Raw genomic sequence first — 13399 nt, forward strand, 5'->3', positions numbered from 1 at the left:
AAAGGGGCTTTAGAGCTGCAGGCCAGGGCCCCGGGGCCCCCTTAGCCCAGGGCCCTGCAGGGCCCTGCAGCCTGCACCTCCTGCCTGCCCCAGCCCTGAGCCTCCTCCCACACCCACACCCTGAGCGCCCTTCTGCACCCTAACTCCCTCCCAGACCCCGCACCCCAACCCTGAGCGCCCTCCCACACCCTAACTCCCTGCGTTCCGGGTGGCCCTGCCTGCAGGGGGGGGGCAGCTTCCCCGCTCGCTCCCTCCCTCCCTCCCTCCCTCCCTCCCAGAAAGTCCTAAGCGCCACGAAACAGCTGTTTGGTGGTGGGGGAAGCACTGGGAGGGAGGGAGGAAGGGAGGAGGAGGAGGCGGAGAAGAGGAACTTGTGCAATGCTCCCTTGTAAAGTCAACCAAACAACGTTATAAGGGAGCATTGCACAACTTTAAACGAGCATGTTCCCTAATGGAGCAGCAAGGTAACTTCGAAACAACGTTAAGCGGGAGGACGTTAAGTGAGGAGTTACTGTACAGGCATCAGTCCAAGCAGAAGCAAAGCTCCAAGTAAATGTGGTTTGTCACACTTGCGCTCTTGCCCCTGCACTCCCCACAGCAGCTCAGCCAGATTTCCCCAGTCCCCTTGGGAACAGGGCCGGCTCCAGGGTTTTGGCCGCCCCAAGCAGCCAAAAAAAAAAAGCCGCGATCGCGATCTGCGGCGGCAATTCGGCGGGAGGTCCTTCGCTCCGAGCGGGAGTGAGGGACCGTCCGCCGAATTGCCGCTGAATACCTGGACGTGCCGCCCCTCTCCGGAGCGGCCGCCCCAATTACCTGCTTGCCAGGCTGGTGCCTGGAGCCGGCCCTGCTTGGGAATTACACTGCTAAATACAAATCCTAACTTCAGAGGACATTGAAGATAAGGGACCAGAGTCAGCCCCCAAAGTGGCAGGGGCTGGCCCAACAGAAGGCAGAACCAAGCCAGCCAAGAGAGGTACTAATTCAGTGCTTCTCCTGGGCAACTTCTGCTGGAGGGGCTATTATGGAGCTGCCCTCCCTATGTGGAACCCGCTAGGGTGTATCCGGCCTGAAGGCTGCGCACCAAATGACCTTTCCCCTTTCTCTGTGCTCCAATTCTTGGGCAAACAAATGTAGCCTGCAGTCAGTGATTTTTGTGATTCAGGAGGCGTCACTCTTCCCTCAGTGTCAGTGCCCTAGAATCAGTGGTGGATTGGCCAGTGGGGCCCATGCCTAGGGGCCCCGGCCAATTGGGGGCCCCCATGCCCTGACCTGCTCCGCCCGCCCAGTGCTCCTGCCGACCCCATTTCCCCAGCAGGAGCACTGAGGGGGGGGAGAGGGGACTGCAGGAGGAAGGGGTGGAGAGGGGCCCCCGCTTGCTCTGAGCCAGGGCCCCACAAACCCCTAATCCACCTCTGCCTAGAATGGTGTTCAAGGGCACTGTGATGCTGGAGTGCCATCTCCCTGCTAAGACATAAAAGCAAGGTCGTGGCAACCTGTGGCCATTAAATATCTCGTGGTACTTTTTTGCAAGAGTAACATAAGTGATGCCCTGGCCAAATGATTATATTTAGATTCTACCTATCTACATTACCCCCCAGCAGTTTCCACTGGATTCGGTATTCGCTTCTGTGGTGGAGTGCTGCTGTGTGCCGTTAAAAACAGCCGCTGCATTACACTCCAGAGGTTGGCATGTCAGTGGTGAGTGAAGTGGCTTCTCTGCAGGTATATGGAGAGGATGGAGTCAGATAGGTGCATTCTGTTTTACAGGCTCCAAGGGCAAGGTCTAGAAAATTGCCTGAGGTGCAATAGCTCTAGAGAATGTGGTACGCTGCGCAAAGCTGAGACTGAGGCCTATGGGCACAATAGAAAAAGCGAAGTTTGCCAGAGGGCAGGTTTTTAAATAGACCGCTCTTGTCTTTGGAGATGAGCTGTTTGCTTTACTACACTTTGGATTCCAGTTTTCCTCTAAGCCTGTCTGTTAGGGGAAGCCGCTGGGGCATTTGGAGAAGCGGCAGCCTGCAGGGCCCTCTCTCCTTCCCCCATCCACGGCTTTTGAGGAGGGGGCAGGTTCCAGGACCTTCTCCTTGCCCCCTCCCCCCACCTCGTAGGCAGGAATAGCCTTTGGGCCCACAGGATGAGGCAGCCAGATTGCAGAGCCCCCTTCTAGAGTACTGTTGATGGCAGATCACCACCTTGTGTGGCACTGGCTCCTCTTACGTAGCAGTGAGTGATCTGATCTCTCTCCAGCTCCCAGTGCTGGCTCCCATTGTCTGCCAGTGACCAGTTCTCTGCCCCGCTGACCATGGGGGATGTCAGAGAGAACCTCTCCCACAGCACATTTCTAAACCAGATTTCCCCATAACGGACGTGGCTATATGGAATGCACCCTCTGATGTGGTGCGAAGCTTTCACCAGCACTCACTTTGTACCACCCGCATAACACACTGGTGGCTGGTGCTGTGTGCCATCTCCCACCCTAAGTCATGCTGATACCACCTCTCGCCTTCATATTTTATATAGTAAGGACTCATGGGCAGTCAGACAGATTCTGATTTGGTTTACACCAGCAGAAATCCAAACGAACTCCACTGGCTGCAGTTGAGATATTTTGGATTTATAATAGCATACCAGTCTTGCTCCCACTGAAGTCAATCGTATAACTCCCATTGATACAAGATCAGGCCATTAGCAAGACTGGAATCAGGATCTATATCCCCTGGAATGAAAGATACTTAGTCATGTATTCATCTTTAAGCACATGCCAGGTCCATCCTTATTCAACAAAGCATTTAAGCACATGTTTAATTCCCAGTGAAGTCAAGGGGATGTCTGCATATGCTCATAGAATATCAGAGGTGGACGGGACCTCAGGAGGTCATTTAGTCCAACCCCCTGCTCAAAGCAGGACCAATCCCCACACAGATTTTTGCCCTAGATCCCTAAATGGCCCCCTCAAGGATTGAACTCACAACCCTGGGTTTAGCAGGCCAATGCTCAAACCACTGAGCTATCCCCCCCATAGTTAAGCTTGTACTTATATGCTTCACTGAATCAAGGCCGGTATTATTTTATTATGTTTACAGATAAAAAAATGTAAGACACAAAACATCATCTTACAATTCTGGAACATGCAAAGCTCTCTCTTTCTACAGACAGCATTTCTGACCTGATCTTTGCAAAATATAATAAGTTGTAAGAACTGCTAGTTCAGCAGGAGTAGCTGAGGTTATTCGTGAATCTCACTATACCAGCATTAGGGTGACCAGATGTCCCGGTTTTATAGGGACAATCCCGATGTTTGTGTCTTTTTCTTATATAGGCTCCTATTACCCCCTACCCCCGTCCTGATTTTTCACACTTGCTGTCTGGTCACCCTATACCAGCATTAACTTGTTGAATGACACATCAGGACGCAGTTTGGAGAAGCAATTTATTGTTACCGAAGTTTACTGCTTTATAGAGCACCTTGGTTTAGTGGCTGCAAAGGAAGAGATGACTCTTAAGTAGTAAGTGGGAATTAATAAAGGAGGTGAATATAGGTGCTCCCCTGGAAAAAAATTATTCGATGGCATAATAGTGTCTCCTTGAGTGCTATCACAGTGACAATGACCTTTTAAAGGGCCGATTTTAAAAATCACGAGGATAATGGCTTATTAGCTGCCTGAAAGCAACAACTTTCAGAGGTGAGATTGAAAAGGTGATGAGAAGCCCGGTGGTTGGATGAATGATGGGATTTTGTCTTGTGACTGAAAAAACTAGCTATACTGTACTTAGCCAAGACATGAGTTAAAAGGGACTTGATTGAGTTATTCCAAAGAGCACAGTAAATTCTACGGGTGAGTCTGTTTTTGTTACTGTGTGCCTTAGTTCAGGAACAAAGGGCATCTCCATTAAGTTAATGCCAATGTTCAGAACACATACAAAGAAATAATTGCTGAATGCAGTATATATGACAGTTAATATGCAGATCTCAGTTGCAGGAAGTAGAGCCAAATACTAGAATAAAAGTAGATTCAAATGGCTGGATTGATAAAATGGCAGGATAATCAAATTATCCTATTATTTTGGTTATCGTCAGTCATCAAATGACTGATGATAACCAAAATAATGTTATGACCGCTGATACCTAGTAGTAGTATTTTTAGTGATCTAAGCTAAGCAGAATGATACATCGTGTTTCATGACACAAGCTAACTGCCTAATGGGATCAGGAAGGAAAATCATTTCCTATGTATTGCATTGCACAATTGGCTGGGTATGTTATGGATTCAAGCGTTGGACACTGCAAGAAAGGAGGATACTGGATTTGATGGACCAGTGGTCTGACCAGTGATGACAAATCCTTTGTCCAATTTCAGAATCCAGGCTGTGAGCCTGTTGACCTCTCATATGTATCCATGTCTTTTGGCAGTAAGGGCTTTTCCATCAAATGTCTACTTCCAGAGGGCTGTGGTAGCTCCCTACCTTATCTCTTGAACTTAGTGACTATTAGAAATCCCTCATATTTCTGGTTAACTGTGCTACAACTACAGCTGGTCAACATTTTTTCTCCAACTTTTTTTTTGGTGGGGGATGAAAGATGGCTTTTCAATCAAATGAAATTTTTATGGAAAAAATTCATTTTGCCAGAAATTTTTCAGTAAAACGTTTCCAGTTTTCAGGAAAAAATTGTAGTTTTTTGGTTTTTGAAAACTAAATTTTTTTTGCTGAAAACTGTTTATGTGTTTGTTTATTTTCCTGAAACCAGCTTATAGAAACCAAAAAAAGTTTTGATTGCAATTTCCTTTGAAAAACCAAACAGTTTTGTGAGAAATTTTGAAAAATAGAATTTTTAAAAAATTCCACACCAAAAATAATTGGCATTTTTGACTCGCTTTAATTAAACTACAACACGTTCTCAGGAATACCTGAGTCGTCCCACATACTTTGGAGTCTTCTAAACATTGCCACATGGCATTTGGAACACTCTTGGGTTTAAGGTTACAAGGAATTTAGACTGGTTTCTTAATAATACCAAGTATTGATGATGTTCCAGTTTCATGGGTTCTAGGTTCAGTCCACTTGGGTCTGAATTTTATGATGCATTCATTGGTGAGATAATGCATGCTAAGAATTGGTAATGTTAAGCTACCTGCTGAGTCAAGACTTCAGTCATACTTTGAGTGTCTCATGGAATCTTTTGATGAAGAAGAGAGAAAGGTTACTAAAGACGGGCCGACCTGGTTTGAGAAAGACAGTGAAATTTCAAAAGGGGTGCAGTCATTTGCCTTTAAGCAGATTGGACACTAAACTACCCAATCTATCCTCTAACCTGAGACACCATTTTGAATAGCGTCACTTAGATTGTCTCTAAAATGAGAATTTTTAACACTGACATTCCTGCGTCACCCAATACTGGCTGCCCAAACAACTTCATTCAGAGCTGTGTGAAGCAACAAGAGAGTATTTGTGAATCTTCAGATTTTGTTCTCAATTTTTATCCGCAAACAAATGTCTCAATTTCTTCTAGTGAACACGTTTCGCTGTGTGTATGACAAAAATGTAGTAACGTGGAGCGGAAAAATGTGGGTTGGTTTTTTTTGGTTTTTTTTTTGGCAAAACAGTCTTTTTTGGTCAATTTTGCTGATGGTGGGAATTTTTCCACATACCTAACAGGAGCTGTCTGGAAGTATTACATTCAAAAGTTAACTGTTTCAAGACTCCAGAGTACTCGAGTTAGAGGGGATAGCTGGCTATTTCCGAGTACTGAAGGTTATTAGTATCTTACCCTGTCCCTCTTTAGACCATAGTCTTATAAAAGAGAAAAGAGAAACCTCCACGCTGGGAGTGGGGCTATTTTCAAGCCACTAAGAAGAATGGCATTTACAGGCCTTGAATCCATGGATTTATTAGGTAGGGGCTCAAAACTCTGAGTACTATCGACCCCCCTGAGTTATGCATGTGAGAACACATTACCCATGACTGACTGTTCCTGCATAGAGGCTGGTTCTTCCAGGTAAGTGGCTCCTATTCTATTTGCAATATTGCACTGCTTTAAGTGGCTGAGAAAAGTAGGCTATGTTATGATCAGTACTGAATATATCCCTTTCTTGTGAGTGTACCGAGTATTCAGGAAGCCCGCTTGACTATGTCTAGAACATAATAAAAGTCTAGAACGTGTTTTCCATGCTCAAGTGAACATTAAACAAAATACTAGTTGAGTATTAAACTGTTTTCTTTTCTTAGGGAATGCAGTCGGATTTTTGGTGAAGATGGTCTGACGTTGAAACTCTTTCTTAAAAGGACTGCTCCCTTTTCTATTCTGTGGACTTTGACTAATTACCTGTATTTACTGGCTTTAAAGAAGCTGACAGCCACAGACGTCTCTGCCCTGTTCTGTTGTAACAAAGCATTTGTCTTCTTGCTTTCTTGGATTGTGCTGAAAGACAGGTTCATGGGCGTAAGGGTAATGACTTATATGATTTTCAACCATCTTGACTTTCATAATCAATCTTAAATCCATGATTTAAAGATACATTGTTTTTAGTACAATGGATGTATATTTTGAAACATTTCTCATTAACTTTGTGGTGCAAATCTAAATCTGAAGTCCAGTTAGGGATCTCAGTCTCTTAAGAGAATAGGGTGCAAGTGCGAAGTCCAGCAGAACCATGACACCGAATTTCAGATGGTGAATTAGCTGATTGAACTAAGAGGGCCTTTGATGACCTTGGGTTTAAAGTTCTGAAATATCGTTAGTGAAGCGGAAAACACTTTTATACAAGTTTATTTTTAACTTTGTGGTAAACTCTTAGGCCCTTACTAGAGCAATTTCGTTTGTAGTTCTGGGCTGATACTGAATTAATCATTTTAAAGATTGTTCTATGCTTTTTCAATATACTATGTCTTTCTAAGGACAACATAGAGACACACACTAAACAGGGATTACATGGGACTTAAGTGGGCACAGGCCGTTTATGCAGGGGTAAGTTTCACATTGAGTATGTAAGTCTGATAGAACGGTATGGATAGGAATAGAAGTGGGATGTATATTTTTTGTAGCCCTCTGTCCCCATCCCCCCACCAAGAGAAAGGTCTACCCCAAGTGGACTTGGGGAAAACGGAGCATATTTCTTGTATATAACATGCACATCTGAGTATGCAGAATGGATTAGGAGCCGCCTCTGAATTTTTGCTCAAAAATGTACAGATTCTGCACCATTGTAGTCAATGAAAATATTCCCATTGACTTGAATGGGAGTTGGGTCAGGCCCTAACGATCTGATCTGGTCCCATTGCAGTCAGGGTGAGTTTAGCCATTAATGTCAAAGGCGGGGCCCAGCTCAGGCATCTAGAACTGGAATGGGCCACCGGAGCTGTTGGATTTGAGTTCGTGGGGGAGGGTGATGGCAGGCTGTGCATTCGCTGAGGGACTCCTGCCAGCCATTTTATAAAATGATGGACACAACTGTTTTTAGGATGCTGAAGTTGGAAAATGATCCTGGAATGAAGGAGCAGGAGAACCCTGGACTGAGACATCTGACCTGGCTTTTGGAATTGGGGGCAGGTACATCTGCCCTTGGGTTCTGGGGACTGAGGGGAAACTTCCTTTTCCGAGAGGGGGCTGGATGGCTTGCCAAACTAGTAGTGAGGATATAAACTCCAGATCAGTATAGCATTAAGCATGTGTCTGTTTGTAAGCATGAGTAATGCCATCTCTATTCAGCAAAGCACATGCTTACATGTTTTGCCAAATTAGGGCCATAGAGAAGCTTCAGGTCCAGGCGACCAGTCCCAATTCAGACTAGATCAGTAATGAATTTAACCTTTTGCTCTTTGGTGGGTGTCCTGTTGCACTCATGAAATGAGTTTGGCAGACTCTGCCCAGTTTCCAGCAGACTGGTACCCATATATCAGAACCCTGTTACCACTAATCAGCATCATTTTTGGCAGTCCCAGCGCAAATGCCTAGGATTAAGTTTGCATTGAGAGGTAATCAATTGCTAACCTCCAGAGGTTACCCTTTGAGAATAGAGATGGGGCACATTAGAACCAGGGCACTGTGGGGAAGCCTGTATTGCTACTATGCCTCAATTTCTCCATCTGTAAAATGGGGATAATAATACTGACCTCTGTTGTAAAGACCTTTGAGATCTACTAAAGCTCCATAAGAGCTAGGTGGTATTATAACTAATGTCTGTACTGTCTCTTTTCATGGCCAGTTATTATTGTACATAATGGTAGTGCTGACAATGTGCTAGCCATTGTCCCGTCCCCAGAAAGCTTAGCAAAGACTTATGCAGGTGCTCAACTTCAAGTATGTGACTAGTCCCATCAAGGGAAGGATGGGAATAGTAAGTGTTGGCAGGGTTAGGGCTGAAATATATATGATGCACATATCTATTATATACCCCATTTAAAAATATTAAATCAACAAACATCAGCTGTAACCAACTGCCCCTTGAGCTGTCTGTAGTTCCTTGGCTAATTCCTTGTAGACATCATGGAAGGAAGTATGCCTTGAGGAAGGATTTGAAAGAGGAGACTATAGTGTCCTTGCAAATCAGAGAGGGGCTCTTTCAGCTCAGGCACTAGAGGCTCCTGTAGGAAGCACTAAAAGACTCACGTTCAATTTCTGCTGCCAGCACCCCACCCAGGGGTATCAGCATTGCAGATAAAAAAAGGATTCTTTCAAATACATGAACTCATCTAACTGACTAAATCAAGGAATGTATTCCATGCACAGCGGGCAGCAATTGCAGTGATAGAAGACTTTGCTTTCCAGAGGTGTTACTGTGGCATGTTTCAAGAGTTCTAAAACAATAGGGGGGAGGGATAGCTCAGTGGTTTGAGCATTGGCCTGCTAAACCCTGGGTTGTGAGTTCAATCCTTGAGGGAACCATTTAGGGATCTGGGGCAAAAAATAGTCGGGGATTGGTCCTGCTTTGAGCAGGGGGTTAGACTAGATGACCTCCTGAGGTCCCTTCCAACCCTGATATTCTATGATTCTAACATAAAGCTTAGTTGTGAGCCTCCTTTCACACCTGCACTGGCTACAGGGGAAGCAGAATGGGTGTGGAAGCTGGGAGGAGAGTGGGCAGGGGGGTAGGCAGAGCCTTGGCTTCCAACCCCTCCCCACTGCACCAGCCAGCAACTGAGCTGCCATGGAGGGATAAGTCAGCTGAATCAAGTATAGGTTGGCACATCTAACTTTTCCTCTTGAGTGAGAGGAAATAGGACTGAACTGTGAATAACTGAGTAGCAGCTTCAAGAAACACTCATTGAGTGATACAAATAAGTTGAGTCACCGGGTCACTGGTTTGCTCTTGGGACATTGAAGCCTCATGCTGCCACTTACTCCAGGCTCGTGGCCATGACATGATCTAGCCCATCAAAAGTAAGACATCATATACCTTTTTTAGTAATCTCCATTTCAAAGTAACAAATTTCCATAAAGGGCAAACACAACTGATGAATTGTGCTAAAAAGATGTCATAAAGGAACTAGCTGTGAAAGTGCACTAAAGTTGTTTTCAACTTTTTTTAACTTGTACCATAAAAAGCACAGTATTGAGTGAGAAAAAGTGTCAGCTTTTGCTATAAGTACATGTAATTATTAATGCTGTAGGTGTAATACATTAGGCATAGAATCATAGGACTGGAAGGGACCTCCAGAGGTCATCTAATCCAGTCCCCTGCACTCATGGCAGGACTAAGTATTATCCAGACCATCCCTGCCAGGTGTTTGTCTAACCTGCTCTTAAAAATCTCCAATGATGGAGATTCCACAACCTCCCTCAGCAATTTATTCCAGTGCTTAACCACCCTGACAGTTAGGAAGTTTTTCCTAATGTCCAACCTAAACCTCCCTTGCTGCAGTTTAAGCCCATGCTTCTTGTCCTATCCTCAGAGGCTAAGAAAAACAATTTTTCTCCCTCCTCCTTGTATCAACCTTTTACGTACTTGAAAACTGTTATCATGTTGCCTCTCAGTCTTCTCTTTTCCAGACTAAACAAACCCAATTTTTTCAATCTTCCCTCATAGCTCATGTTTTCTAGACCTTCAATCATTTTTGTTGCTCTTCTCTGGACTCTCTCCAATTTGTCCACATCGTTCCTGAAATGTGGCACCCAGAACTGGACACAATACTCCAGATGAGGCCTAATCAGCGTGGAGTAGAGCGGAAGAATTACTTCTCGTGTCTTGCTTACAACACTCCTGCTAATCATTCTCCCAGAATGATGTTCATTTTTTTTTTGCAACAGCGTTACACTGTTGACTCATATTTAGCTTGTGGTCCACTATGACCCCCAGATCCCTTTCCGCAGTTCTCCTTCCTAGGCAGTCATTTCCCATTTTGTATGTGTGCATATGTGTACATTTTCCAGCAGTATGTGCACAAGGATAATTTTTAATGATAATAATCAGGCAGGCGAGTGCTTGGGAAATGGAATGTGACAAAGGAGTGTGAGAAGTTCCAATCGACATCCAGCCTTGTGTATTTTGGCAAGATCTGTGCTGCTTTCACTCCTGAGATGCACTGAAAACAGGTGTAATAATTATGTTATCTGAGAAATAAGGGAACAGAAAAATACAGGGCTAATAATATTCTCTGAGCTGGTTTTTACAAAGTACTCAGCACCCACAATCAGGGCCAGGTTTTCAAAAGGACTCAGCTCTTATTGGGCTTACTTAAGGGCCTAAATGAGCTGTCTTGAGAATCTGGCCCCATAGTGTAGTTCCTCTGCGTGAGCTTTATCTGTATAACTAATCATAAAGGACACTCCCTCTAAATACTGCACACAAAGGTCTCAATCCTTCAAAAATGTGCTCATGTGCTTAACTTTGCACATCCTTTGTAATTCCATTGGAGTCAAGGGAACTACTCACAGTGCATGAAGTTCAGCATGTGTGTAAGTCTTCGCAGTTTGGGCCCGGATTCAGCAAGGCACTTAAGCATGTGCCAAAGACCATTCCTATTCCAGATGGCAGTTAAGCGCACACTTAACTTTAAGCCCATGCTTAAGTCCCATTGACTTCAGAGTTTAAAATTAAGCACCCGCTTAAGTGCTTTTGTCAACAGGGGCCATTAGGGCTACGCTTGAATTTTCAAATTTGGCTTCGTCTGGTTTGAAAGAAAGCCTGCTACTGGATCACATTAGAGAGACAAAGTGGATGAGGTAATATTTTTTATTGGACCAACTTCTGTTGGTGAGAGAGACAAGTTTTCGAGCTTACACAGAGCTCTTCTTCAGGTCTGGAAAAGGTACTCAGAGTGTCACAGTTAAGACAAGGTGGAACAGATTGTTTAGAGCAGAAGTAGTTAACAGATATTTCAAGGGACCAAGGTAAAGTGGCCCATTCATGGCAGGGAGGGAAGCTGGAGGGGTGGGCTTTAGTGAGTTATAGATTGTTGTCATAAACCATAAATCCAGTGTGCCTGTTCAATCCATGATTTTTAATATCTACCAAAGTTGCGAAGTAAAGCTCCCAGGCTTGTCTTTTGAAGGTATTGTGCAGTTTTCCTTTGAGGATGAGACTGAGAGGTCAGATATAGAGTGATGGCTTTGTGAAATGTGTTCACCCACAGGTGATGGGCGTTTTTGCCTTTTAGCATTTTTCTGTGTGAGTTCATTTGAGAGCATAGTGATTGGTTTCACCCACATAGTAGTTGTTGCTGGGGCATTTAGTGCACTGGATGAGGTACACCACGTGTGATAGGCATGTGGAGGACCCAGGGATCTAGAAAGGTGTGTTGTGGGGGGTGCTGATCATTGTAGCAGTGGAGATATGTTTACAGGTTTTTATCTGTTGTTCTGGAGGGCCGGATGGCACTTTGAGTTGGTGAACCCACACAAAAAGAACAGGAGTACTTGTGGCACCTTAGAGACTAACAAATTTATTAGAGCATAAGAACTCTAAAAAGAACTCCTGTTCTTTTTGTGGATACAGACTAACACGGCTGCTACTCTGAACCCACACAGGGCATCATCATACAATTATAGCCCATACTCGATGGGGATCACATCCTGAAAGAAATATTTCCTGAACCCCCCACTTCTGTCATTCAAACAACCCCACAGCCTCTCCATGCTCATCATCAGAAGCAAGCGCCTCATAGACCAGGACATATCCACTTAGTGTGGCACCATACCCTCCCAGAACAACAGATGCAAAACCTGTAGACATATATTATGAAAATATAATGATCAGTAAATGCCTAGCAAATTTAACATTTCATGGATCAGTTAACAGATCTTGGGGTTCTCAAGATCCTAGTAAGCCCAGGGGTTCACAGTCACTTTCCCGTTCTTTATGTCGGAGGGGGCTAGAAACTTTTTTCTGTTGTACCATGCGGTCACGATACAGAAGAGTTTGGCAACCACTGGTATAATACATAGCTCTGCAATAGCATGTTTCATCAGTAGATCTCCTTTGTAAAGTGCTTTGAGGTCAGTATTATTATCCCCATTTTACAGTGGAAAACTGAGGCATGGGGAGGGGAAGTGACTTGCTCAAGGTCTCCCAGCTGGCGAGTGGCAGAGCCTGGGATGAAACCCAGCTCTCCAGAGTTCAGGTCACTCTTTTCTTCTCTTGTATAAAGCTGACTTTTTACCCACGTGCTATTTTTCTGGTAAAGGTTAACAGTAAGTCTTGCTCTGAGGATACCTTTAGTGAATAATGATTATCTGGGGGAAGAGATGTGTGGAAGTTTAACAGGTTTTGCAAACAAGATGATGACATGCCATGCTTGCAATACCCTATACCCACCTAGCTGATAAAGATTATGACGTCAGGCCTTAGGCCTTGCTTGGGAATGGGTTTAAGCTAACCCGAAAAAGGACACTTTTATATTGAAATAAGAGTGTCCACATGAGGTGCATATACTGGTGTAACCATAACAGTGCAACTATAGCAGTACAACTGGTAAACGTTTCTGTTAGAGGGCTTATTCCTTCATCCTCTCACTTCCCTGGTCCTTCTCGCATGAACAGAGAGCAACAATACCCGAAGTCTGAAGGTGCAAACAATTAGATGTTTATTGGGGTGAACTTCCAGCAAGCATGATTCCAGTTTCCTTCCTCAGTGTCCCCCTTCCTAGCTCTGATGCCACAGAGCCTTGCCTGTGTCCCTGTTCCCATTCCCCCCCCCTTAGTGAAACATGATTCCACTTCCCCCACCCCCATTCCCTGTTCCCATTCCCCCCCTTACTTCCTGATTGACTGCAGACTATATAGTAAAACTTGAGTTCTGCTTAGCTATACCTTAACCAATCATTTTATTAAAATTTAACTAACAAATCCTAACACATTGTAACATAATTATTTAACCAATTATATCCCATCACCTTAATTGGTTTACACCCAACAAAATTAATTATACAGCAGACAGAAACAATCACAGAACCAGACAGAGATTAT

At 44.4% G+C, this 13399-nt stretch overlaps 1 protein-coding gene across 1 annotated transcript in view; it reads left to right on the forward strand.

The window, feature by feature from the left end:
• The window catches only part of SLC35F4 (solute carrier family 35 member F4), a 170640-nt gene that overhangs the window by 143147 nt on the left and 14094 nt on the right, over positions 1-13399 (forward strand). Inside the window, exon 4 of the mRNA XM_026654187.1 lies at positions 6226-6445. Within this exon, the coding sequence (XP_026509972.1) occupies positions 6226-6445 (220 nt within the window). The remainder of the gene's footprint in view (positions 1-6225; positions 6446-13399) is intronic.

This window comes from Terrapene carolina, unplaced genomic scaffold, assembly GCF_002925995.2.
Source record: "Terrapene carolina triunguis isolate 2854851 unplaced genomic scaffold, T_m_triunguis-2.0 Scaffold189, whole genome shotgun sequence".
Taxonomy (NCBI): domain Eukaryota; kingdom Metazoa; phylum Chordata; order Testudines; family Emydidae; genus Terrapene; species Terrapene triunguis.